The following is a 25,657-nucleotide window of genomic DNA, read 5'->3' on the forward strand; positions in this document are numbered from 1 at the left end:
TCTAGCCCCAAACGCCATACGTATTTATGATACAATTTCATATTGTTACCATATGGGCCGCATCCATCACCACATCACCTACCCGGGCTTAAAGGCCTATTAAAACCTCCCTGCCGGTTCATATATTGCCTATACTCCATCTTCTTCTCTTTCCTTACAGCCCCGGCACTATTGCCAACTACCTTTTTGCCTTTTGTCGTGCCAAAGCCACCAAATCCCATCATGGCTTGCATGTTAGCCATATCGTCGTCGGCATCTGCCTCTCCGGGCTCTGCATCGTCTTCGTTGGACATGGGGGTATCGTCTCGGGACGGGTCGCGTGGTGGGGGACTGCGACGATGGCTAGAAGCAGGAGCTCGGTTTGCTTTATCAGTGCGAGAGCGAGTTGGTAGAGTCGAAGAAGGCGGGGGACTGGTGCTGGTGGGTGACGCTGATCTGCGACGAGCATTTGGTCGGTCTCTCTCTCGGTCATCGTAGCGGCGAGAATCTCTGGGGGACCTGTCTTGGCCGCCGCGGCCTCTCCCACGGCTGCCACGATCCCTATAGCGCCTATCCGGGGATCTGGAACGGTCGTCGTAGCCACCCCTTCTCTCCCGAGATCTAGAACGTGGGTGCGGGCGATCCGAGTCTCTTTCGCGATCGAAGCGGTCTCGGTCCCGTGGTCTTCGAGGGCGGTCTGATTCGTCCCACATTTGCCGGCTGTCTGGCCGGCGGGGACGGCGAGAGTCGCTCATGTTGTGATGGGAAACCTTGGGCTAGGGAGGGGTTGTATGTATTTGACTGGCAGGTGGAGTGATGCCAGGCGGAAAGGACTGTGATGTCGAAAAAAGATGCTTGCTCTTGATGTGGTCAAGTGGCGGAGGGGGGCGTGGGATGGCGAATTGCTGTCCCTGGATCCCCTGGGGTCAGTTTCCCCACACGCCCCAAGCTCCTTGTGCCATGGAGCTCAACCCACCAATGAAACCCGCCGTGCGACAGCAGCCTTGCGCAAGGTCCAACACTCCCATTCACTCAATGGCGAACGTGGCCTTAGAGTGCTGTGTGTGAACTTGACCTTGGCCATCTGATCGCAAGGCACTTGGGTCAGGAAGGCAGTTAACAACCATCTCGCCACTCACCCCATGGTTTGTTGACGGACCGCGAGATTGAGACAACATGGCCAGATTGATCCAATCGCTGGCGGCTGTGGCGGCAATTCTTGCCACGGGAACATCTGCCACGGGTGATCTTTCGGTCCTGACCGGCGAGATTGGGCGCCAAAACAACGAGAGTTTGTTTTGGGGTCCGTACAAGCCCAATCTGTACTTTGGCGTCCGACCTAGACTGCCACAGAGTTTGTGGACGGGATTGATGTGGGGGAGAATCGAAGAGTACAACGATGTCAAAGATGGTGAGGAATCATGTCCGATACCGATGATGGTCGCGTTCTAACAAGATTTAGGCCTGAGATATACTTGCGAACAAGGCGAAGATATTCACGGCTACGGGTGGGACGAGTATGACGCACGGAGCGGTGGTATACAAACCATTCACGACAAGGGCAACAAGATTGACATTACCACATCGTTTAGTAAAATCCCTGGTGGAAGCAATGGTGGCAGCTGGGCTGTCAGGATCAAGGGGAAACTACATGAGGATGCGCCGGCGGACCACAAGACAGTCGTATATTACTACATCGCACAAGAAGGGAAAGGCGAGCTCGCGGCCCAAGGTGAAGGCGACGAGCTCGGATATAAAGGCGATGCCACCTTCATCGGAAACTCGGAGGCTTTGGGTGACTACAAGATTGTTGTCACCGAAGGCAGTGGGAAATACCCTGCCGGGGACCATGAGATTTCCGCCTCTCGCCCCGGAGATGTTACCTTGGTGCACAGCGCCGAGGTTTCAGAGGATGCTATTTGGCAGGCTGTGCCTTTGCTGTTCCAAAAGCTGCAGCCTGCAGCCTTGGCTGTACAGGAAGAGTATGGCATGGAGAATCCGCCGCCAGCGTGGCAGGTTTATCGTATGGCACATCAGCCTGGAAAAGGCAACTCGCATATTCTCCAAAGAACGTACGAAGGCTCGTTTGAATTTGACGTCATTTTCTCATCTGCGTCTGCTGGCAAGGAATTGACCAAGGAGGATGTCACAAACACTATTGCAGCGACATCTAGCGCCTTTGCGGATCGATTTTCGACCATCTTTGAGCTCAAGACACCATTCGACGGTGAACAGTACCAGCAGTTTGGCAAGAGCATGTTCTCCAACCTTCTTGGTGGTGTGGGATACTTTCACGGAAAGCAGGTGATTGACCGATCGTATGCGCCAGAGTATGAAGAGGAGAATGAGGGCTTCTGGGAGGAAACTCGCCAGGCTAGAGAACGCCAAGCCCAGGCACTCGAAGGGCCGTATGAGCTGTTCACAAGTGTTCCATCTAGACCCTTCTTCCCTCGAGGCTTTCTTTGGGATGAAGGTTTTCACCTTGTTCCTATTGCCGATTGGGATATGGATTTGACACTCGAGGTGATTAAGAGCTGGTATAACACGATGGATGAGGATGGCTGGATTCCTCGAGAGCAGATTCTTGGGCCCGAGGCTCGCACCAAGGTTCCTGAAGAGTTTCAAGTTCAATATCCGCACTACGCCAATCCACCTACGCTCTTCCTCGTGATTGAGGATTTCATGGAGCGCCTCCGCAAGACCAACGGAACGCAGCCGTTGGGCAAGGAGAAGTTGGCGCAGGAAAGAAAAAACCCCCTGCACACGGCACATTTGGACAATATGGAGCTTGGTGAGGATTATCTCCGAAAGATGTATCCTTTGCTGAAGCGCCAGTACGACTGGTTCCGCAAAACGCAGCGCGGCGATCTCAAGGGCTACGACCGGGAGGCGTATTCATCAAAAGAGGGCTACAGGTGGCGAGGAAGATCCGAGTCACACATCTTGACAAGCGGTCTCGACGACTATCCTCGGCCACAGCCGCCACACCCTGGTGAGCTGCATGTCGACCTCATGTCGTGGGTTGGCTTGATGACGAAGTCGCTGAAGAATATTGCCGAGGCCCTAGATATGAAGGAAGATGTGGCGGAGCTGGCCAAGACCCTGGATGCTATTGAACACAACCTCAACGACTTGCACTGGTCAGAAAAGGACGGATGCTTTTGCGACGCCACAATCGATGAGTTTGAGGAGCACCAACTTGTCTGCCATAAGGGTTATGTGTCGCTGTTTCCTTTCATGGTAGGACTGCTCAAGCCAAATGACCCGAAGCTCGGCAAGATTCTGGACCTGGTGGCCGATGAGGAGCAACTCTGGAGTCCACACGGCATCCGCAGCCTCAGCAAGCAGGATGAATTTTACGGAACAGGCGAGAATTACTGGCGCAGTCCGATCTGGATGCCTATGAACTACATGGTAGTGAAACAGCTGCAGGTAAGCTTAATATGCCACATTTTAAACGACAGGGGTCATCCCTTCCTAGGCATCGAACCCACGACGGGCTAACCGACTGTCATGTTAGAGCGTTGCAAAACAAGAGGGTCCGTACCGAAGCAAGGCACGGGACATGTACAACAGACTCCGAAAGAACCTCGTGGACACGGTCTACAAGAGCTGGAAGGAGACGGGGTTCGCGTGGGAGCAGTACAACCCCGAAACGGGTGCCGGACAAAGGACGCAGCATTTCACGGGGTGGACGAGTCTCGTGGTGAAGATTATGGCCATGGATGATTTAAGCGAGCACGGCCGAGATGAGCTGTAGAGGACGGCGACGCAGGAGCGTCAGGAACCAAAAAAAAAACGCATCATATAGACGGTGAATCATCGGAGTTAGCGGGCCAGAATAGACGATGGGTGAAGATGATGAGTCGTAATGACGTTTTGTGGTTGACCGACCATCTTGACAAATCAGCTTACCATCTTGACACGTTGTGCACCCAGCCTCGACAAGCTTTGACTGCCGAGTCAAAGAAGACGCTTCTTCTCCTTTGAAAATGTTGTGTGTAGAGGTAAAAATGTAGCCAATCAGTGTTCCCAGACGTCAGTTATGCCAGCATTGTCAACGAGAGCAATGAGTCTTTTGCGGCGCAGTCGGCAAGCCGGCTGCATCTGGCTGATTCTGCCAACGGGTCAAAAAAAAAAAAATTACATGTACCAGGCAGCAGGCACAAACGCCGAAGCGTCGGTGGCCATGATAAACGAGAGCAGCGGAGCGGTGCCTGGCAAAGGCCACGTTTTGGTGCAACTCTGTCTGACACACATTGATGGATTGGGGGACGAAAAGGGGGGGCCAATTTTCTTCTTCTCGCGTGCCTTTTTCCACGACGGGATGAAGCCAGGTGCTGGGTCGGCCAGCCCGTTAGAGGCACCCCGAAGGATTCTGTTACCAGACGGTAGTATGTCTGGTTCTACGGACTGGAGTGCGGCCTGCCTTGTTCTGCGATGCCAGGCGGCGGCGCCCATGAACGAGGTTGCCGGACAGGCGAGAGGATTGGTGATTTGAAATGTTGGTTCGAGAACCGGACAGTGTCGGCACGCTCGGCGCTGCTATTTTTGTTGCCAGACGCCTGGCCCTCTTGTTGGGACACGGCCGCGCACGCGGGCTTACATGGAGACCAGAGCAGACCAGAGCAGAGCCGAGCAGGCCCGGCATCAGATGTCGTCACGATACGAAGCCGGGCGGGACATGCAAGAATATTACGATTGTCGGTTGAACAAGGCCAACCAACGGCCGTGCCAACGAAACGAAACGAAACGAAGCGCAGCGCAGCGGCGTTTGTGTCGCTTGCTGATGTGGCTGTGCGGGCGGAGGGCCTCTCTCAGAGCCAGAGTCACCGCGGCCCTGAACGTTCGAACGTTCCTTTCAATGTTCTGCGCCGTACATGGCCCCCAGTGCCTGGCAATGGGCGCTGTCGACGCATCGGCCGTCGGAGAACATGTCTGGAAACAGCCTTGTGTCACGGCTGAATACGCAGGCACCGTTGGCCCGGTTTGCAGGGGAGCATTGAATTCACGGACGCGGATTGGGCCGTGGCAGCACAGGGGCATTGGTCAGACTGGAGCCAGTCGACTCATCCGTGAGATTGAGAAGCGCCCTGGGAGCCACGTTGTTTCCAAGGTCAAGTCACGACCGGTGCCTCTTTGGGGGCCGCTGAGAAGGCTCCATGTCAGGCAGCCTCAGCCCTACCATACCGCCCGTGACGACGTGTGAGTCGTGGTCGATTCCGTGAGAGGGCAGGACGCCCTTTCTTGGGGGCCGGATTGCCTCGTGGCCGTGGGCTTTGTGGTGAGCACGTCGGGCGGTCGTTTTGGGGGACATGGATATATAAGAGGGATGGACGGCGGCGGCCTTGAGATGAGAATTTTCGTTTTGGCAAGACAGCATCTAGAAAGCATTGCGGCTCGCTCACATATTCTTCTACAATATCACAGTCACTGGCTTTAAGCATCATCGCTCACATACTCTTCTACAATATCACAGTCACTGGCTTTAAGCATCATCGCTCACATACTCTTCTACAATATCACAGTCACTGGCTTTAAGCATCATCGCTCACATACTCTTCTACAATATCACAGTCACTGGCTTTAAGCACCATCGCACCCATATTGCTTATATTATAACACAAGTGCATATATACGCACGCTTCAACTACACGTCAAACATATACACATCTCCAATCTCAAAACCACAAAACTCTTACGCATCATCTCTCATTCACTGAAAATGGCTGCCTCGACTACCTTTGAGCCCGTCAACTACGGCCGCTCAGGATACAACATTGTCAGCGGTGCTCCCGGCACCGTTCCCAGCGACGACGAGGACCGCCGATAAAGGCGACGCCTACCACTGGCACGGCGGCCACCATCGTCACAAACAATGAATACATCAGCACATGTTGGCAACTTTTCTTGGGAAGGGGGGACGCATAGAACATTGCATTTGTCTGCGTAGCATCGACACTGCTACCGCGGACACATAGAACGGCGCATCAACAGTTTCTCACATTTGGAAAAAAGATTTAGAACGCATCAACGGGACGTTGGGTACATGATTCCCTTCGCAGGGGGTACCCAGATATAGAATAGACTAGGGGCCTGTGCTGGACACAATACATCTCTTCTCGACATCGTACAGTCAATATTATACATTGTGCATGCCATGTGCTGACTACTTACCCACGCAGAACCTGCATTTGTTAGCCTCGCGTTTTGCCCAAGTGAAAGAAGAAAAAAGACTGGGAAGCATACTTTTCAAACACCACGCCCAATACCTCCTCCACGTCCCCGGCCTCACCTTTGCCGGTGATTCTGGCTAGACAGTCCGCAGCATATCTCAGATACTCGGCTGCGAGGACAATGTCTGAATCTAACCCCTCTTGCGGTTGCGCTTCGCCCATGAAATCCTCTAAATGGCCTCTACATTTGGCAAGTAATTGGCGCTGTCGCTCAGTAACACCCAGCAGGTCTCGCATGTCGGGCGGCATGTCTGTCATTTGGGAAAAGGAGGCAACCAGTGCGTCGACGACGCTTTGGACGCCACTGTCCCTCGATGCAGAGCCGTCTTCTTTGCAGGATATGCAGATTGGTTCTTGTGGTAGACCAGGATATTCCTCGCGAACCAGTTGGCGAAACTGCCGGAGCAAATGGGACAGTACATCTCCATCGACCGTGTCTTGCTTGTTGACAACGACTAGAGACGATTGTGCCTCGGTCGCAAGGGCCATCGTCTCCTTGTCGAAGTGGATAAACGGCCCGGACGGCCCTGGCTCTACGGATGCCAGGACGAGAACCACGTCCGACTCCTGTGCCCTCGCCCTTGCTCGTCGAATGCCCTCTTCTTCCACGGCGCCAATCACCTCGTCGCTCGTCTCCGTCTTGGACCGGAAACCAGCGGTATCGGCAAAGGAGCATAGAAACCCCCGTATATCGAGACTGGCCTCTACAATATCCCGTGTAGTGCCGGCCTCGCCGGAGACAATGGATGCTTCCCGACCGACAATGATGTTCATCAGGGAGCTTTTTCCAGCATTCGGGGGCCCGACCAGGGCGATGCGAATTCCGTTGCGCAACAACTCGCTTCGTTGGCTGCCCAACTCGTGCAGGTCGATGGAGCGCAAAATCTTGGCTACCTGTCTTGCCACGTTTTCCAACAGCTCAGACTGCGACTCGTCAAAATGCTGGTCCTCTGAAAAGTCTATGAGAGCCTCAATCTCCCCGCGGGCTTGGAGTAACTGGTGCCGCCAGTCTTCGTAGTTTCGTCCAAGCGCGCCAGAGTTACCTCTTACTGCTGCGCGACGCTGCTGTTCCGTCTCTGCGTCCAGAGTGTCGCCCAGGGATTCAATTTGCGCCAGATCAAGGCGGCCATTGAAGAATGCACGTTTGGTGAATTCGCCTGGTTCGGCGTAGCGGATGCGCGTGCTGGCCTGGCATTTCGGTATAGCAGACAAGACGGCTTTCACTGTCGCTGGGCCGCCATGGACGTGGAGCTCAAGGACTTCTTCGCCGGTGACTGTTTTGGGCGAGGGGAGATGGAGTAGCAGGGCTTCCACATCTAATATGTTGGTTTCAGTGTTGGATGCCGGGTCAAGTAGCGTGCGAACAGTCGCACGCCTAGGTTTGGGTGGTGGTTTGCCCGGGCATAAGCCTTGGTATATCTGAGCTTTGTTGTTAACCAAGTTCGATATGCTACATCGAGAAGCTCACCTGTAGACATGATGGTCCAGATATGCGAATTACTGCAATCCCTGCTCTGCCATGTGCCGTGGACAAGGCGTAGATGGTATCCCCGAAGGCTGGGACGTTGTTGTGAACGTGTCCTCGGCGAATGGTGTTTGACGTGAAGTGTTTTGCAAGGGACTGACGCCGCGCCACATCAAGGAACTTGTAGCATGGTGAAGCACGGCGCGGTATGCGAGGCCCGGCGAATATTATTTTGGTACAAGATGAGCGCCGGAGCATCGACAAAGTTGTGCGACGAGCTGAATATATCGGGGAGATGACAGCAGGTGGAGGTTGACAACCGGACCTAATGAAAAGACAGCGTCCGATCATCTGCACGATCAATTGATGTCTGGCTGGTGGTTGACAGGCTGGGGGATTCGCTACACAGCGGGCGGAATACCGCTTGACACCCCCCCTGTCAGCGGAGCCGAGCTTCATCGTGCTTGATTCGATTTCAAGACATCCTGACAACTTTTCATGTTTTACGGCAAAAACATACATTTCACTGCCGCCATCTTGTAAGCGTCAATAGTTATTTGATTGTTTTGATTTTTATACCACTGAGTACGCAGCATGTTGAACAAAGCTTGCCATTGATGCTTGGTCGTGGCCAATTACCACACCGTACGGCGCTGCTTCCAGTCGCAACCCGCTAACTCTACGCCTTGGCAAACGTCTCCAGGTATTTGACTACATATGTAGCTTCTTAGCTTCCTCGAGCGAGATACAATCGCCAGAGACCTCGAGATGGGGGGCAATGTCAGCCTCGGTATCATTGATGATGTTACCAGCGGATTCCGAACAATGTGAGTGATCTGCGTGTACATGTCTCGAGGGAATGGTGGATGCTTGCAGTCACAACCGTCAAATGTGAAGGAAGAAAGTTGAGCCTGGGATTTGTGTTTTCTGGGTTTTCTTGAATGGATAGAAGCTTCAATATTTTTTCTTACAATAATATAAAAAAAAAAAACGCGCAAACGTAGCCGCAGTGGGACGAGTGAGAGGGACGACGGGCTCTCTGTGAGCGTTCTTGAGAATTGGCACCAGCGAGGTACATACCCAAGTTTACCAGCTTAGAGCGGGTTGGTAAGTGTCGGTACCCAAGATCCAAGTGCATACAGAGAACCAAGGACAAAATTCGCTTACAAGCCAGGGTAAATGGTGTTTGACTACTGCGTCGTTGCCCTGCCTGGGGGCCATACGAGAAACTCATGAATTCATGAAAATGCACTTCCTCTAAGATTGAGCAACATGAAGCAAATTGAGCTCACCCCTGTCGCTATGGGAATTACTTGGAGGGCGACCATGACGACGACAGCCAAAACAGCAGGCGGTGAGACGGAATATCCACGGCATCCACTCACCGCGCCATGATAGCTAGCGACGACGAAGCTTGGGTTGCCTGGCCGCATCGACACCTACCTACATACCGCCGAGCACCATCGAGCACCCCAAAGTAGTCGCTGCTTGGCCGACCACGATCAGTTGCTTCTTCACGACCACAACCTAGTCACCAATTCAGCTGCAGCAACGAATCGCCTTGTCAAACTAGACCATCATGTTCAGAAACAACTACGACAACGATTCTGTCACATTGTGCGCACCCCCCCGCCCTGGCCTCTGCGACGTCTCCCAAGCTAGCATCACCTAGTAAGCAGGTCATAGTTGGCCTCAGCTAACATATAGTCCTCATTAGCTCGCCCCAGGGCCGAATATTTCAGATTGAATATGCCGCCGAGGCTGTGAAACAAGGATCCGTCGTCGTCGGTATCGTCAGCAAAACCCACGCTGTACTCTGCGCTGTCAAGGCAGGTCTACGTCCCAACGTTGTTTCGCAAACAAATACCGTCTAACCAGCTCGCAGAGAAACGCCGAGGAATTGTCCTCTTACCAAAAGAAACTCTTCTCCATCGACGAGCATGCCGGCATCGCCATTGCCGGCCTGACATCGGATGCTCGCGTCCTCTCCAACTTCATGAAGCAGCAATGTCTTGGCCACCGTCTCACCTACGGCCGCGCCATCCCGCTCCGCTCCCTCGTCGACATGATTGGCGAAAAGGCCCAGATCAACACCCAAGTATATGGTAAGCGACCGTATGGTGTCGGCCTGTTGGTTGCTGGCGTGGACGAGCGAGGTCCTCACTTGTTTGAGTTCCAGCCATCAGGCATGACGGAGGAAATGGTTGCGTTTGCGATTGGTGCCCGAAGCCAAATGGCAAGAACATATCTGGAACGCAACGTGGAGTCCTTTGCGGACTGCTCAAGGGAAGAGCTGGTCAGGCATGGTCTCAAGGCACTTCGGGAGAGCTTGGTCCAGGACAAGGAGCTGACTGTGGAGAATACCTCCGTCGGCCTGGTTGGTGTACAAGGCGAGGGAATGAAGGACATTGAGACGTTCAAGCTTTATGAAGAGTTTGAGGTTAAGCAGTGGATTGATAGTGTTGGTGAGAGCCAAGGAAGCGGTGAAGGCGAGGAAGGCATGGATGTCGATAGCTAGATGATTCAAATGAGGGGCAATGTTGGCAATCGGAAGGGGAGAGCACGGCGCTAGATCATGTACAATTACAACTAAACGCTGCCTCGGAGCGGCAGATCACGGTCTCGACATGAAATACAAAGAGATACAGACAAAAAAAGTGCTCTCCCGCGAACTTTGCATTATGTATTATTTCTTTCTGAACAATGGTTAAAATAGTGGTATTGGGGCATGCCTTGATCATATATATATATATATACCTCCCTCCGCGTCCACATCCTTAGTCCTATGAAACGCCAGTAAAGAGAATGTCATCCCATCATAACTCATTCTACATGATCTATATATGTATTAGCTATGTATATGGATTCTATTGTTTGCCCCACTGAAGCTTGAAAGTAGCCCCGGAAACCTTGTAGTCGCTCAGTGCTTTGACGGCACTCTCGGCATCGGTAGCCGCAACGACGATATTCTCATTACCAGGCTTGACGAAGCCCTGCTCTGATGCCTTGCCCAGCCACTGTACAATGCCGTCCCAGTATCCCTCAATGTTGAGTAGGCAAATGCCCTTTGTGTGGATGCCCAGCTGGTTCCAGGTGATGACCTCGAAAACCTCTTCCATGGTGCCGTAGCCACCGCTCAGGCCAATAAAGCCGCTACCGGGCCCGCCGTTGAAGACTTGCTCGGCCATGAGCTTCTTGCGGGTGTGCATGTCCTTGACCACCGTGGTGCGGCCATACACGGATTCGGTGGGGACAACCTGGTTATTGACGTTGACTGTCTGGTAGGTGCCATCTCGCTCATATCTGACCAGGGCCTCGGGGATGATGCCGTGAACCGAGTCGGGTCCGTTGATGGCGCAGACTGTTTTGGCAACTTCGCCCATGAGACCGACAGTGCCACCGCCATATACTGGGTTGACATGTTAGCCAGCAGGATATTTTGAAGAGCAGAATTGAATCTGCAAGACTACGCACCCAAGTCAATGTTGTTCTCGGCCATGACTCTGCCTAGTTGCTGGGCGGCTTCCATGTGTGCTGGGCTGGTTCCGCTGCTGGAGCCGCAAAAGACACAAATCTTTGTACGAGGCGTGCTGCTGCTGATGCCGTTTGTCGTGGCGGTGCCGTTCTGGCCCGCGATGGGCGCGTTGGACGACATTGTGACTTGGTTGCGTGCTGTTAGGAGCTGAGATGGCGGTTCAAGAGTTTCAAGTCGGGGCGGAGGCGGCTAATAATACGTCGGTAGGAAAGGAATGAAGCCGATCTCTGGAGGGGTGGAGTCAAGGCTTGGTGAGTCGGACGGAAGCTGCTCCGTAATGACAATGAATGTGAGTAATTCAACAGAAAGGAAAGCGAATATATACCCCTCGGGTTCGAGGGAGTGGGCAACAAGCGGTTGAAGTAAGAGTCATAGGCCGAGGGTTGGGTCTACGGCAAGGTCTGGCGTTGAAATAACGATACGTCAACGGGTCCAATGACTTGGCCACGCCAGAGATCCTGTGGGACGCCCACATTGTCTTTGCTGGCTGGGAGGCTTTAGTCCAGGTGGAGAAGATCACTCGGACACTGAGGGTCAAAAGTGTCCAGTTGTCAGTGTGACGAATTACAACTTTGCAAGTTCACAACCGTCCCTATCATGGCAGATGCCGAACGCCCCACCGAATTACATATGTACATGTCAACTGGTCCGGTACTCCGTACTTGGCAGTGTTCGACCAGCATGCACTACGAGGAATTCTCCACTTTTGGTAGTGCAGCTGGCAAGCTTGTGATAGATTGGTGGTGTACTCCGTAATGCCCATCTCGGCTCGCAACGAGGTCTATTGGGCAACAATCTTGCACATAACTATCCATGCATGACAAATGATGACATGGATATACTCCGTACTCTCTCTTGACTCTGTTGCAGGAACTGCATGCGTGACGTGCTATTGGGCATCGTTGAGGAGTTGTATAGAATGACTACCTTCGACTTAGAGTTGGCAACATGTAGATGAGACGTAGTACTACTAGTAGTTTGCCGTCCTGGTGACTGAGAAGATACATGCCCAATAGATTGAGGTATTAAAGACCATGGAAGTATGCCGTCAATATGAGCCACAGGAAAAAACCATCCTGTCAGTGCCTAGGTAATATCTGAAATAAAGCTGGTACGTATCTCGCGATATTGTGGCTATTGTGTTGAGCATTAATCGGCATGGCCCGAGCGAAGGTCAACATTGACTTGTTCTCAAGGCTCGGTTCCGCAGCGCGGCCTCGTGGGGCAAGACAGGCTCCTTCGTGGCCTCAACTACGTACTTAAGTACGGAGTATGGAACTAGTACTAGTACTAATCGACCAGACATGTGGCGCCTTCAAGCTGCGCACTGCGCCAAAGGGGGATTAGCGTGGCGGTGCGGTGCTCCAAGTTTCACAGACAGTTGACTGGCCTGCGAGCCAAATCGTACTCGACAACCTCTAGCGAATTTTACAACCGTCGAGGCAACCAACTGCGCTGCAACGTCGTCAACCCGCGGCGAGTCGAAAACCAACCCTGTTCTGGAACTTTGCGAGTCCCTTATCCTGTCTTGGGTCTTGTCATGTCTGGGCTTGACCAGGTCATCCGGCGGCAGCAGCCCGAGGGCCAACCACAGCCACAGCCAGAACGACATGTAAGCGTTTCCGTGGGCATGCAATTGCTTCTTTAGAAAGGCACATGGCTAACCATGGACCGCGTCCAATCAGGGATTCAACTTCAACAAGCTCCTTTTGGGCGGTGCTGCATACTTTGGGCTTAATCTTGCCCTCTCCTACTTCCTTGCCAAAGATCAGCGAGGCGTCCAAGTGACCGATCCTAATACCGGCAAACCCATCACAGTTGCATCCAACTTGGGTGACATTCCGGCCTTCGAACTGCGTCCCAGCCAGCTTGACGAGGGTGCGCAGTACCGACCGATTCCTCGGAAGATCGCGCCAATCTGGCCTCAGGACAGCCATGTCGATATCGTAGTAACTCTATCCCCGTCCTTCAACCCGACACCTATCTCGGAAACCCCGGCCGAGTATGTCGTGCTGCAAGAAAGGAATTTTCAGATGAGCAACAGCTCAGAGAAGCGCACCGTCGATACCAAGTTTACTGTTCCGAGGGCTGTTCAGTTTAATGGAACCCTTTGGGGCCACTTTTACGTTGGCCTGACCGGTAGTAACCTGGATCCCCGTCGGCCAGGTTATGACCCTGCCAAAGCATATCATTTTGCCTATCCTTTGACTCAATATCTGCCCAAGAAGAAGGTAGCCAAAACGAGAAACCTACTTGATAGTCATTCTGAAGATGAGGAGCCTGAGGAGGAAGAGCCTACCGGTCCTATCATTACCAATCACTACCACCCTAATGCTAGCTTCGCCTTTGTCCCAGCCATGGGTGTCAAGGACTTCAATTCTATCCATCCTGCTGTCAAGCACTTCCTTCGTCTCGAAGCAACAGGAGCTCGCGACGGTAGTGGCCAAAACGGCTGGTACTGTAAGTTAAGCTGCACTCTGTTACTTTATCTAGACTAAACTTTTGCCAGATCCGGTCTTGTTTATCAATAATTTTTGGCAGCTTGCCAACCACATGACTGTACTCAATGAAACGGTCAAGGAGCTTCCTCTGCACATAGATCTAACCACCATGCCTTTTTGGAAATTTAGCACTCTTGCATCGATTGAATTGAGCTCCAAGGAAAACGCTCGCCAGGCTGCGTTTGGGCACTCTCTGCCCACCGGCGGCGACGGTTCCGAGATTGAAATGGTCAAGGAAATATTCATTGACACGAACCCCATCCTGTTGGGCATCACGGCTGTAGTCAGTATCGCACACGTCATTCTCGAGACGCTTGCTTTTGGCTCTGATATCGCCCACTACCGCAAAAAGAAGGACAATGTTGGTATTTCGGTTCGCTCCATCTTGGCAAACGTTTTCATGCAGACCATCATCTTTCTCTACCTTCTTGACAACTCTCAAAACACCAGCTGGGTGATTCTAGGATCCCAAGTGGTCGGCATTGTCATCGAATTCTGGAAGGTCACGACTGTTGTGGACGTGCGTTTCCGACCCTCGGCACCCGGCTCGCTCTTCCCCTACTCTCTGGTCTTTGAGGACAAGCACAAGCTTACCGAGACCGAGGAGAAGACCAAGGAGTATGACGCTGCTGCTTTCAAGTACATGTACATTGTGGCTGTGCCTTTGCTGATTGCTTATGGTGTCTACTCCCTCGTGTACGATTCTCACAAGTCTTGGTATTCCTTCATCATTACTACCCTGGTTGGGTCTGTATATGCCTATGGTTTCCTTATGATGGTTCCATCCCTGTACATCAACTATCGCTTGAAGAGTGTGGCTCATATGCCGGCCAAGGCTATGATGTACAAGTTTCTCAACACATTCATTGATGATTTGTTTGCATTTACTATCAAAATGCCATTCCTCCATCGACTGGCGACTTTCCGTGATGACATCATCTTCTTCATCTACCTGTACCAACGCTGGGCCTACAAGACTGATTACACTCGTGTCAACGAGTTTGGGCAGGGCGGTGATGAGGGTGAGCCTTCCTCTCAAAATGGGAAGGAGAGCGAGGCAATCGAAGCCAAGAGGGCAACTGATGCCAAACCCGAGGGCAAGGCCACTGGCGCCGATACTGGCAAGGCTACAAAGCGAAAGTAATCACCTTAATTAGATCCGAATAGACGAATTCCTTTACACATTTCGCCAGTTTTGGCCGACTTGTCGTTTTCGGACGCCAGTCGTAAAGTTTGGAATGACCTACGGCTATAAGTTTACGTTAAACCCGACGGGTAGAATTGGGGTAAATAGACCACCTTGCTAGTGAGGAAGACCTAGCCGACGTGTTATTATTATGATGAGCTGAGTTTGAGCTAAGAGGACTTGCGGTCCCGTGGGCAAGCAGCTGCCATCCATCAATATCTCCAAGGTCCCAAGCGACAGTCTGTATTTGCCAGGACATCTCGCTCAGTTGTCATTTATTCATTATGTAGAGTGCCTCGCTGTCCAACCACTCTACCTCCATTCCCTCGGCAGCATCCCATCCATCCAGCGTAGCGCGGAAATCGCGGGTGGGGATAGGATCTCAAGAAAACAGCGCACAAACGGTGGCAGGTCAGCTGTTTCAGGTCGTTTCTTATTCAGGCTTTCTCGCTGAAGTAAACTTGCACTTGCCGTTTCGCTGAAAGGCGGATTAATGGCCATGTCGGCTGTTCTGGATTTGCCTATTTGCGGTGACGAGCTGACCGCAATTACTTCCATGTTACTGTGGTTGAGCTGGAATAGGTGCTGAACCGAGGGTGATTATAATGATCCTTCGATACGTGCCGAGGGCGATTGAGCAAACGCTTATAAGAACCAATGCTAGAAATATCGGGATAACTGAGGAGCTGGGGAGTCAAATTATTGCGGGTGACAGTGCCAACGAAAACGATGACACTTTGCGGAGGAGCAAGGATCGAGTTTCCGATGACTCCAGAGATAAGTATGATGTTACATGGAAGAGGTGTAGCTAAAACAGACAAGCCTTTGACTGCGACATGGCGGTTATCGAAAGTGAAGACTGTTGACGTGCTCATCCCGTCGCAGTTCTTCACGCAAGATGGAAATGGGTCAGCACGGCATTCGGTATGAGGCGCGTCTCGTATGCTTTTGAAATCGCTCTTACAGCATTGGAGTATTCTAGCAGCGTGAGACGTCCAAAGTATCACCTATTTATCTGCTTGGGGAGCTTGTCCCGGGACCATTGCTAGCCATTGCTGCTCTTATACTAGCCGGAGCACTCTCGACTGCTTGCCAGCTAAGGGACATTGCCATATGAAAGGACAGGCCAGGTCCGTATCATGACCAATGGCTTGAGAACCTGACAAAAAGCCATTTCAGTCATCAGAGTTGGCAACAACGGCACTGATAATTGTTGCCGAGAGGGCTGGAACAAGATACTTTACTCTGACAACTAAATGATTGAAATGACAGGGTATGGCGAGTTCTCTCAAGACACGTTGAAATGCAGCAGAGCAGGCAGCATGTCACATCATATACATCGGGCGCCGCGGTTGTTGACGGCAAATCACAATCTCGCAAGATGTTTTATATCCCGCCCAACAAGATCACTGCTCTTGCCACTTGTTAACTACCACTAAAGATGGTGGCCTGTGTCTCTCATCTTTGTACCCTTGAAGGGCGTTGGCCTCGAACCGGGTCTCGCGACCGCTACGAACGTGCAATATCGAACTGGTCATCATGTTGCGGCATGTCTTACGATAAAGAGCCGCACCGGCTTCCAATATCCATGAACTGCAAAGTGTGCTGCAGCCCCGATCCTGATGCAGCTTCTCAAGCTCGAATCCGACAAAAATTAGAAGCGCCTTCACACGTTCCCTGGAAATTTGCGCCCCGTGAATCATGAGAGACACCGAGGCAGTTGGCAGAACATGCTCCAACTTCATAGGCACACCTGCTTCCATCGTCACTGGTAAAAGATACGAGTGTTTCGTCACATTTTCTCTCAAAAAGTCACATTCACTTCGGGAGGAGACTCTCAACCTCTACTTCAGATCTTGCCTGGAACTTGCTAACCTGCTTGCTACCACTATCCTATCTAATGGAAGCGATGCCTCCGACGCGACACCGTTGCCATTTGAACTGCTCACCAATCGCCGTATCGCTTCATCACGTAGCAGTAACCATTACTACCGATTCTACACCACTCATCGCAATCAGTCGATTACTATACCAGGGGTGACGAGCAACTAGTTGCGAGGCATCGGTTATGAGCTTGACACTTCCCACCCCGTTGATGTGAACAGATGTTGGTGGCAACAAACAAAATCTGCGTCTCTCTTCCGCTTTTCAAACTTCTAGGCTCCGTGCCATGCCCCTTAAAATGATTGCAGCGGCCGCTGGGACTGCATCAATCCGAGGCTTCATTCTAAAGGGGGAGGGACTGTAGTCGATGGTGTAGTCGGTCGACCATAGGAAACTGTTCTTCGAGTGTTGAAAAAATGAAGAGATTCTTCATCAAGATGATAGGTGCCAAACGATCGCGTCTCGGAGCCGACAGTCACGATCTTCTCTGCGAAAACCCACAAACTCGAGGCGTTTTACAGAGTTGGATCGCGGAAGGACAACACCGGGTTGCCAGTTTTTGCAAGGTCTGGCGAGCATCTGTGTATGCGGCCGGGCCTCAATGCCAAAGGTTGCTAAGGCTTTTAAAGGCGCATTGAGGAAAGCAAGCAATGGGTGCAGGATAAGAGGGGGGGCTGGAAGTAATTGGAGGATATATGGTAATGGGCGCATGGGCTCAGAAATACTGAAAGCGCCCGGGAGGGATGGGTGTGAAGTTGCTATATTTCCAAATTGTTCAAATCAAAGTCGTCATGTATTTACAGAGACTTGCTCGAATTTGCCCCCCACCAATGTAGGTTATGTGCTTGTCGAAGCGGGTTCAGGTTGCCCTGCTTCAAATTCATTTGGTTGTATGTCGATTAGGGATCGGCCAAACTTGGGATTGCGTGCACGTCAGTGTTGGTCATATGTTGGTATATATGAACTCTCACACCATGGTGGCACCCGGGTTCTATCAAAGAGGGATGATACGGCCAACTCTGTGGTACCGGAGTTTGCACATTTGCCGCCGGCTTGGGCCTCTTGACAAAGCCACATTTCACTGCCGAGTCCTGGATCTCGACTGTTAGCTTGATTGCATCTGCCGAGACTCGCAGCGCAGATTCTGAATAACAACCAGCGCATGGCATGTGTGCGTTTTGAATTCTCGTCGCCCATGAAAGTCGTCACGGACCAAGACTTCGGTTTCAGGTGCCTCCAACGTCTTTGGGCAGCTGCAAAAGGATTCTCACAGTCCATTCGTCAACTTCCGGTTTATCTCCCATCGCGCTGGCCAGCAACTCTGTGACTCGGCGTTCGAGGAACTGTCTTTGCGTAGCGCTTTGATCTTCGTTTGTACTTGGAGAACTGCCATCGGCGGGCTGTGCTTGTGGCTCGTCTTGGGTGGTGGTGTTGGCAGGGCTCAAGCTGTGCAATTTTGATAGTAGACGGTCTCGACGGATTAGCATGGAAGGTACCCGGATATTCAACTGCGGCGTGGGTTAGACAGCGAACCAACACATGGGACAGCAAGATGGGGGAACACGCGGCGAAATTGCGTACCTTGGCTAATAATGTCCCATAGCCAATACCAAGATGAGTGCCAATTACGTTAAGGCGACCTTTAATCCATACCCGTTGAGCCTCAGTTACATGATCTTGACTCTGCAGGCCATTGAGGGCCCAGGCCAGCAACACGGCAGTCATGCTTCTCTGCACGGTGCTGTCACCGCGCTTTGCGCCACTCTGTCTAGTCTTGGTCGACGACTTGTGAGGATTGGAGACGTAACCCAACTGGTATGGGACAGAGGCAATTACGTCTGTAATAGTCTCAGTACAAAGTCTCGCAGCAGTAGCATATTCCTGTGTGGACCGATAGTCCTTGGGCAAATGGAGCCATGCGGTAGCCCGAACAAGGACCGACAAAAGCACAATTCTTGACCACCGGGCCATGGTCCACACAATCGCTATCCAAGAGTCGGCATAAACGTCGACGCGTCCAGGGAAAACATCGGCATTGGCATAGTCGTCGTGTGGCACATAAACTTGCCAGTCAACAGTCTCCCATCGAAACTCGTCGGGAACGGCGTCGGTCCAGCGCACGAAATGTTGGTCAAGGCTGTGGCACTGCTGAATAACGTCCTTCACCCTGTCCATGTCTTTCGGTGTCCGCGAAATGCTTGCCAGAAGCTCACTAACGTGGGCATTAAGCTCTACGGTACGGACACAAAACTGTTCGCATTGTGAAGCATAGTCGTCGTACGTTGAATCAGCCGTACACCAAGCGATCCCTGAGGCCAGTGGGCTGCCAGTGGTGAGTGAATGAATTATCTGTATACGAAACTTGATGAGCAAATGTCCATATCTAGTACAATGTGCATTTTGACGGAGCAAATTGATCCCCGTCATGGTCAAGGCCAGCTTACCATAAAGGTTCGGACGGCAACAAACATGTCTGATCCGACCTTGGTGCGAAGTTGTTTGCTTCCCCTCGCCTTGACGATCCGCACAGCAGCTTCTATGTGCGAATACCATGCGACCAAACTAGAGCTTGCAGCCGTGATATTCTCAAAGAGGGCCAATAAAAGCACAGAAGCCAGGGTTTCGTCCTGCAGGGTCTGTGTCGGGTCCCATAATGCAGTCGAAGTCGCTGCCAAGGCGCTTGTGTAACTTTCTAGAGCTTTCGCCCTGAGGTAGCGACCGTCCGCAGCTTGTTGGCTAAGTGACGCCATGGCACAGGCGTTAAAGACGTGGTCGAATTGCGGGAGTTGCGATCGGTTGGCGGCAATGAGGGCCATATACTCGTTGAAGCCGCGGATAATGCGCTGGTGTGGCGTGACAATAAAGTTGAAGTGGAAATAGCAAGGGGCTATGGTCTCTGCAGACAGGTGAGGCTGCGAAACAACTGCTTGGTCGAGAGATATGTCGTCGAGATGTTTGCACACGGATCTAAGGTCCGGTGGCATTGGTGTTTGGTACTTTGCGGCGCTGGTGATTGGTTTCGTAACGGGCTTTTCGTCGCGCCGCTTATCGTAGCGGTCATGGTATCCCGGGCATTGTCTTCGTGATCTGGTGCACTGGTTGCAGGCCGGCCTTGACTCGTCGCACTGGGACCAGGTTAGCAGATGGGTGAGCAGAGGTCCATCTGATGCCTCCCGGAGTGACGTACCTTGATTTTGCGGATTCGGCATGAGTGGCACGCTCCTGACCTTCTGCCGTGGTAAGGCATAACAAGAGAGGATGACTCGGTGAAGAGGAGAGAGGGGAGGAGAGGAGAGGAGTGGAGAGGTAGGCTTGATGCGCGCAACAGCGCGTATATAGGTTATCGCGAGCTATGGTCGAGCGAAAATGATGGCCAGGGAGTCGCTGGCTTCAAACGATGAAATCAGTCAATCAATCAGGCGTGGCATTTTCATCCGTGCCACCGGGGTGCTGTCTGGCGTCAGCCAACCTCGGCCATTAGACGCAGATTGGTTTGGAGGAGGAACTCAAATGCCGACGACTCCAGAACATTGGACATTGGACATGGCAACTCTGTTGCGCCCAGTCGCACTACGCCTCATGTTGACCTGTAGCTTGGCCAGTAGCTCTCCGTCATGATTTGTAAAAATGGGGGCCTGTTCTCTAGAATGTCACCCTAGTGTGCATATGTAGTATTGACTCGAGTACGCACATGTCACTCCGCACACAGCCCTAGTTGTTGGTGTGACGGCCCTCGGTCACCGCTCCAGTGCTGGCACCATCTTGCCATCGACAACCCAAGGCCGATGCTGAGGAAGCCCTGCTATGGCATCAACCACATCAGTTACTGGCCGTCGTCTGAAGCTGGTGCTTTCCATGCCCGTATTGTACCGACTACTCCGTCCAGAGTCGACAGTCAAGAATAGTGGGGTGGTTGCTGTGGCTGGTTGACGCCAGCTACGGAGTAAGTACTACTTCAAGCTGTCACCTGTTGGCTGAGTTGAGCCTAGACGGCGACGGCGGTATCTGTTGCTGGTGCGTTACTCCATAGTACTTGCCAACAGAGGACATCGACCAGACTGCTCTCCTCGTCCGCTCCGCCTCATTACTAAACAGAACCTAGCAGCGTCCTGAAGCCTCGTTTTCGTCTTTCTCGGCCATTGCCAGGGGAATAGGCTTCTGTGGCCCCCGAGAAATACGGTCAAGTCCATGTTGGACACAAAGCACCAGACTCGTTCCTATCTCAATTGCCTGCCGTTTACGCGACAGACCCCAATTCACGTGCTAGCAAGTCGACGTGAAACAGAGCCATGATTGCCGATCCGACTCCATGATGTGCACGCTATGATGCCGGCATTGGGTACGGAGCCACTGCTAGTCGGAGAAATACAGCTTCACCAAACGCCACGTGGGGGCAACATTCAAGGCAGTAGCGCCAGCTGTCTCATCTCAGCCGGCGAGACCGCCTGAGTCCAACGGATCTTGGGGAGCGTCATGATGTGATTGCAAGATGTGCCTTGCGCGGGATGACAGTCTACGACCCGAGGATGCGCCAGTCCACACGAAGCCCGCAATACTTTTGCTGCCTGGGGTGAACATGGCGGCCACCCGCGAGGCTCAAACTCGTGCCACCTTCTCTTAGAATTGGTCTGTCCGTCATGGCTCCGTCATGGCCACGGTGAAGTTGACACTGATGCGGAAATAGGCGCTAGTCTGGTCGACCATGTTCGGCGCCACCTGTGCTTTGACTAGCAGTTATCATCGCGGAAATTCCGAGGCTGCTGACACCGCTTGGACACGAAGCCAAAAAACCAAAGACATCAAATTCGCCCGCCTCCATAGCCAACAAGAATAGGGAGCGGGCGCAGTTCAGACACCGAGGCGGTTATGGAAAGCCCATTGTCAAAGCTTTTATCCACGTTTCTCAAGTTTTGGGACACTCAATGACCAAACCGGACGACCATCATTATGAATACTTACATCAATTCCTGCCTACTACCTATGAAGCCTGGTATTCTTGACTAAGCTTCCCACTTCTCACTTGACTATCATATCTGTGGTGCTTACTGCAAATTACAATGACCCGGCCCATCAATGCCGTCCATAGCCTGGGGTTCTGCAGCAGCTCCTCATGAATTGAATGGTCAATAGTTTACTGTTGGCCATGCAAGCCATGGTGAAAGTTCCCATCCACCTTAAAGGCGTATCCGAAATCCCCGGGAATAGTCGGGCATGACGAAATTTCTTGTCGTCCTCCCAAGCACCGAACGAGTTGGCCTTGACGGCTCGCTTTCCCTCGCCCTCCAACGACTTCAATCACGCCGTACTGACCGGTAGCCATCATGAGTGAATGGCTTGCCTCTCCAAGGCTCAAACACGACAGTCCCGTTGTCGACGTCTTTGTGCTTTCGAACCCTCGGCGTAAATATCAACTGCGGCCATGCTTCAACCACCAAGTCTAGCCCCAAGAAGCAGATTGATCAACCCTGCTGCAGGTCCGAGTCACCACCTCAAGGCAGAAGACTACTTTTTTTTTAGCAAAGCCACTTGAATCATTTCATTCTTGGCCAAATAACTACACCGGGATTTGCGAGAGATGTGTACGTACGGCTGAGATTGTTGATAATCAGAAGGCAGAATAAAATATGTCTGTCTTTTGTGAGACAAGGCGCATATTGACACACGCTCATGTTGGCGTAGCGGTGCCAGGACAAAACATTTCCAACAGAAAATAAAATATTGGGACTTTCGATCTCTTGTATTCTCTGAGGGACCACAAACTTGCCCTGACTGGAGCTTGCTTTGATCGTTCCTCGATATTCGTTATCCCCTTCGCATCCCTCTTGCTTTCTAAACCCCATAACTATCTTGGAAGATCCGCTGATTAACGGTGGCGTCGGATCCTCATTTAGTCAGCCTAGAATTGTAGTTTACATAGACGCACTTATATGAGATCAAATTTGCCACCAAGCCAAGCAGCATTGCCTACCCGGACAAGCAATAGCTGGCACGGACAACCTCTCGACAATATCGCAATAGTTGCCCAGTCCAGGGCTGGGTCGCCGCTTCAGGACAGATCATCACCCGGAACGAGCAGCGAAAATAGGGGATGCGACTTGTTCAAGTACAAGACGGAAACCTCAAAGCTGCGGTGTTGGACACGAACTCACAGCCTGGCACAAGTACGCAAGACTGTTGTCAACTTGCTCATCTGTGTCACCGAGAAATATCGAATTGGATCACGACCTCGGCCGCTTATTTGGACGGACTTGCCGTGGCCAAACACGTTGTGGAGGTGAAATCCAGCAGCAGGATGCATCTCCAGCCTCCCGAGCCTTGTGCAAATGTCGCTCTCATGCCGTAGAGACAGGCTGTCTGCCAATAATAGACGTGTCAAATGTGGTTATGCGATGGTAATAGTCGGGAGCCCCCAACGAATACGAATGGCAAGTTGCAGGCAGGGTTCGACCACACCGGACATTTTCCGTACTCTCATGGAAACAGTTATCGCGGCAGATCCCAGGCCGACCCCCACAACTGGGCGTCTATTATCTGTGTCAAGGAGACAGATGGTGCTTATTAGGTTAAGCTTCAGGGGTGAGTAAAACAAAATGTACTTGGATTGCAGCCTTTTCCATCATGTTGACGGGCGGAGTTCGCACGACTTTGACTTCAAGAAGCACGCCTTCACTGATGGTGCGAGTATTAGGCTTTCAACGGAAGGAATCAAACTTGAGCTTGGAAGAGCATGGCTGTAGATCCAAGTCGCAATCAATTTATACCACCGCGAAAGAGATGATTCCAGGGCCATGAACTGGGCTTGTTTCTCCCGGTAGCTGCTACCAGCTAGAAGTATTGACTTTTCTCATCATGTTACGTCCAGGTTTCAAATCAACAATGGCTAAACTTGCACGCCGCTACCCAGTTTTGTGTTTGTTTTAGCCTCCCAAATCACGTTTCTCAAGCAAAGACTACACACCAGACGCCTCGTCACCAACGTTGGGCTGGGTCGTTGCAGAGGAGTAAGCCGGGATAGTCTGCGTCTGTCTGTCCGCCGTCATTACCTCTGCATTGACACGTGCTCGCTAGTTAGCGGTTAAAGGCAACGAGGCAGCCCTGATCACAGTAATCCACGATGGCGTTGCGAACACTCCAATGCGGCGATAGCCAGCCCAATACGGGTAGACGGATGCCTGCGATGTGGACGGCTACAAGTCCGCTCCGTAGCCAGACGCGGCGACGGCGGAAAACTCAAGCTACAGTTTTAGTAGCGCTTTTCTGAAGTGTAAACTACGGGAAGGAACTAGGCCAGCAGGTGGAATAGCTTATTTCGATGCAGCGGGATAACCCGGTGGTTCTCGACCATGAATATTTACACGTAGTCATCTGTCAGCCTCTCTTGTTGTACAAAGCATAGATATACGGTGGCTTTACAACTCCCCGGTTGCGTGTGTCAGTGTCTCCCATCCTACAAACAAGGTATTTGCACCTGCAGGCCGCGCAGCCGCAGTGTACTTTTTCGTATATGGCATGTCATCCTTGGCCCCCAAAATGCTGTACCCTGGCTCAGTGACATCTTCGAGGTGCAACTTGAGATTGCCCTTGCAGAGCCACGATGGCACCTCTTGGGCACCTCCTTTCTTGTCATATTTGGTCTGGAATTCGAGTCCGGCTCTCAAGCGGGTGCCAGTGTCCTCTGAGTATAAATCTCTTCCCTGGATCCGTGCAGTTTCGGCAACGTGACTGATGGAAGCAAGGCCGTAGGCGGTATGGGTGAGATCTCGGCAAACCTCCATGGCCATTCCGTCTTCGTTAAACTCCTTTTGGCCCTCCCACCAATGCTCCAGCAGCGTCTTTCTCGGCATCTTATATGGTCCTCGCGGTTCAGGGCCGTCGCTGCGTGGAAATAAGACGACATGTAAGCAAGCATTACACTGTTGATATCGGAACGGGGACATTTTTCTGTACAGACATACCTTTTCAGGTAGATGTAGTAGCTCGTCGAGTTGATGAAGCGGGCTAGAGACGCATCGTATGTAGCCCTGTCATTCAGGAAGACTGCAATGGATATGCTAGCTTCCATGAGAACTGGATTGGCACTGGTTAGTTATAAGAGCAAGCTGCGTCCGCACATGTAGAGTTTGTAGCTACCCAGGTCCCAGTTGTTGGGGTTTTTGGATCCGTTCTTCACGATGGGGAGATAGACATTCCTAAGCATGCCCTCGAAGGAAGTGATGTCCTCGCTGCTCCATGCTGCGTCCGTGTATCGAATAATCTCACCCGCGCGGGCCCAAACGGTAGCAGCCCACGCAGCTTGGAGCGGGGCGTTCTTATTGGTGTGCCTCTTGATCTTTTTGGCCCAGGCATTCATGATGGAAATGGCGCGAGTGGCCTTGGACTGGTCCTTGGTCGTAGCCCAAGCCAAGGCATTCAGGTAGGCTGCCAGGGCGTTTTTTCGTTCGTCGGCGCACCCAATGTCTGGATCCGAATAAGGACCACACTCAACATTCTCATATGGCGTAGGGGTTTCGATGGCAGCATATGGGTGTTTCATCATGGCGTCATATGCAGCCGTCCAAGTCTGGGTTTTGGATGCGACCTTTGATGCCATACGCTGCAGCTGGGAACTGTCAACGAATATGCCAGGATGAACAAATTCAGCGGCCGTGTCCCTCGTTTCAGCTAGAGTACGGCTGGCTGTAGACTCAGAAAGGTCTCGCTGTATATGATATCCATGAAGGCCGACGGATAGGGCCATGAAGGCCAAAAATGACTTGGTGGAAACCATGGTACTGGTGACAGCTCTGGTTACCTGATATGAACCGACGTTTCCTAGTAGCTTGAGCAGCAGGACACAAGACCTGGAACGTAAATGGCTTGGGCTAGCTCATG

General features: G+C 52.1%; 8 protein-coding genes across 8 annotated transcripts; 3 read left to right on the top strand and 5 right to left on the bottom strand.

Annotated features, from left to right (window-relative positions):
* Nucleotides 1-74: 74 nt before the first annotated feature.
* MAA_01474 (uncharacterized protein) lies at nucleotides 75-734 on the bottom strand (the record flags this gene model as incomplete). Its single annotated transcript, XM_007819472.1, has 1 exon — nucleotides 75-734. One exon carries the CDS (start codon nucleotides 732-734, stop codon nucleotides 75-77), a length of 660 nt encoding a protein of 219 aa, XP_007817663.1.
* Nucleotides 735-1,155: 421 nt separating this feature from the next.
* MAA_01473 (glycoside hydrolase family 63 protein) lies at nucleotides 1,156-3,739 on the top strand (the record flags this gene model as incomplete). Its single annotated transcript, XM_007819471.1, has 3 exons — nucleotides 1,156-1,390; nucleotides 1,442-3,411; nucleotides 3,500-3,739. 3 exons carry the CDS (start codon nucleotides 1,156-1,158, stop codon nucleotides 3,737-3,739), a joined length of 2,445 nt encoding a protein of 814 aa, XP_007817662.1.
* Nucleotides 3,740-6,176: 2,437 nt separating this feature from the next.
* Nucleotides 6,177-7,693, bottom strand: MAA_01472 (GTP-binding protein TrmE; the record flags this gene model as incomplete). The annotated part of the gene is made up of 2 exons (XM_007819470.2): nucleotides 6,177-7,624; nucleotides 7,684-7,693. The coding sequence occupies 2 exons, from the start codon at nucleotides 7,691-7,693 to the stop codon at nucleotides 6,177-6,179; spliced, it is 1,458 nt and encodes a 485-aa protein (XP_007817661.2).
* A 1,566-nt stretch (nucleotides 7,694-9,259) lies between these two features.
* MAA_01471 (uncharacterized protein) lies at nucleotides 9,260-10,198 on the top strand (the record flags this gene model as incomplete). Its single annotated transcript, XM_007819469.1, has 3 exons — nucleotides 9,260-9,297; nucleotides 9,398-9,509; nucleotides 9,566-10,198. 3 exons carry the CDS (start codon nucleotides 9,260-9,262, stop codon nucleotides 10,196-10,198), a joined length of 783 nt encoding a protein of 260 aa, XP_007817660.1.
* A 349-nt stretch (nucleotides 10,199-10,547) lies between these two features.
* Nucleotides 10,548-11,335, bottom strand: MAA_01470 (lysine decarboxylase family; the record flags this gene model as incomplete). Its single annotated transcript, XM_007819468.1, has 2 exons — nucleotides 10,548-11,089; nucleotides 11,155-11,335. The coding sequence occupies 2 exons, from the start codon at nucleotides 11,333-11,335 to the stop codon at nucleotides 10,548-10,550; spliced, it is 723 nt and encodes a 240-aa protein (XP_007817659.1).
* Nucleotides 11,336-12,519: 1,184 nt separating this feature from the next.
* Nucleotides 12,520-14,860, top strand: MAA_01469 (CLPTM1 domain protein; the record flags this gene model as incomplete). Its single annotated transcript, XM_007819467.2, has 4 exons — nucleotides 12,520-12,569; nucleotides 12,638-12,827; nucleotides 12,901-13,675; nucleotides 13,725-14,860. 4 exons carry the CDS (start codon nucleotides 12,520-12,522, stop codon nucleotides 14,858-14,860), a joined length of 2,151 nt encoding a protein of 716 aa, XP_007817658.2.
* Nucleotides 14,861-18,012: 3,152 nt separating this feature from the next.
* On the bottom strand, nucleotides 18,013-20,033 carry MAA_01468 (Zn(2)-C6 fungal-type DNA-binding domain protein; the record flags this gene model as incomplete). Its single annotated transcript, XM_007819466.1, has 4 exons — nucleotides 18,013-18,294; nucleotides 18,368-19,036; nucleotides 19,231-19,911; nucleotides 19,974-20,033. 4 exons carry the CDS (start codon nucleotides 20,031-20,033, stop codon nucleotides 18,013-18,015), a joined length of 1,692 nt encoding a protein of 563 aa, XP_007817657.1.
* A 4,162-nt stretch (nucleotides 20,034-24,195) lies between these two features.
* Nucleotides 24,196-25,553, bottom strand: MAA_01467 (proteinrelated to secreted protein- sviceus; the record flags this gene model as incomplete). Its single annotated transcript, XM_007819465.1, has 3 exons — nucleotides 24,196-24,661; nucleotides 24,742-24,853; nucleotides 24,917-25,553. 3 exons carry the CDS (start codon nucleotides 25,551-25,553, stop codon nucleotides 24,196-24,198), a joined length of 1,215 nt encoding a protein of 404 aa, XP_007817656.1.
* Nucleotides 25,554-25,657: the final 104 nt, after the last annotated feature.

Source organism: Metarhizium robertsii (assembly GCF_000187425.2).
Source record: "Metarhizium robertsii ARSEF 23 chromosome Unknown MAA_Scf_9, whole genome shotgun sequence".
NCBI classification, from domain to species: domain Eukaryota; kingdom Fungi; phylum Ascomycota; class Sordariomycetes; order Hypocreales; family Clavicipitaceae; genus Metarhizium; species Metarhizium robertsii.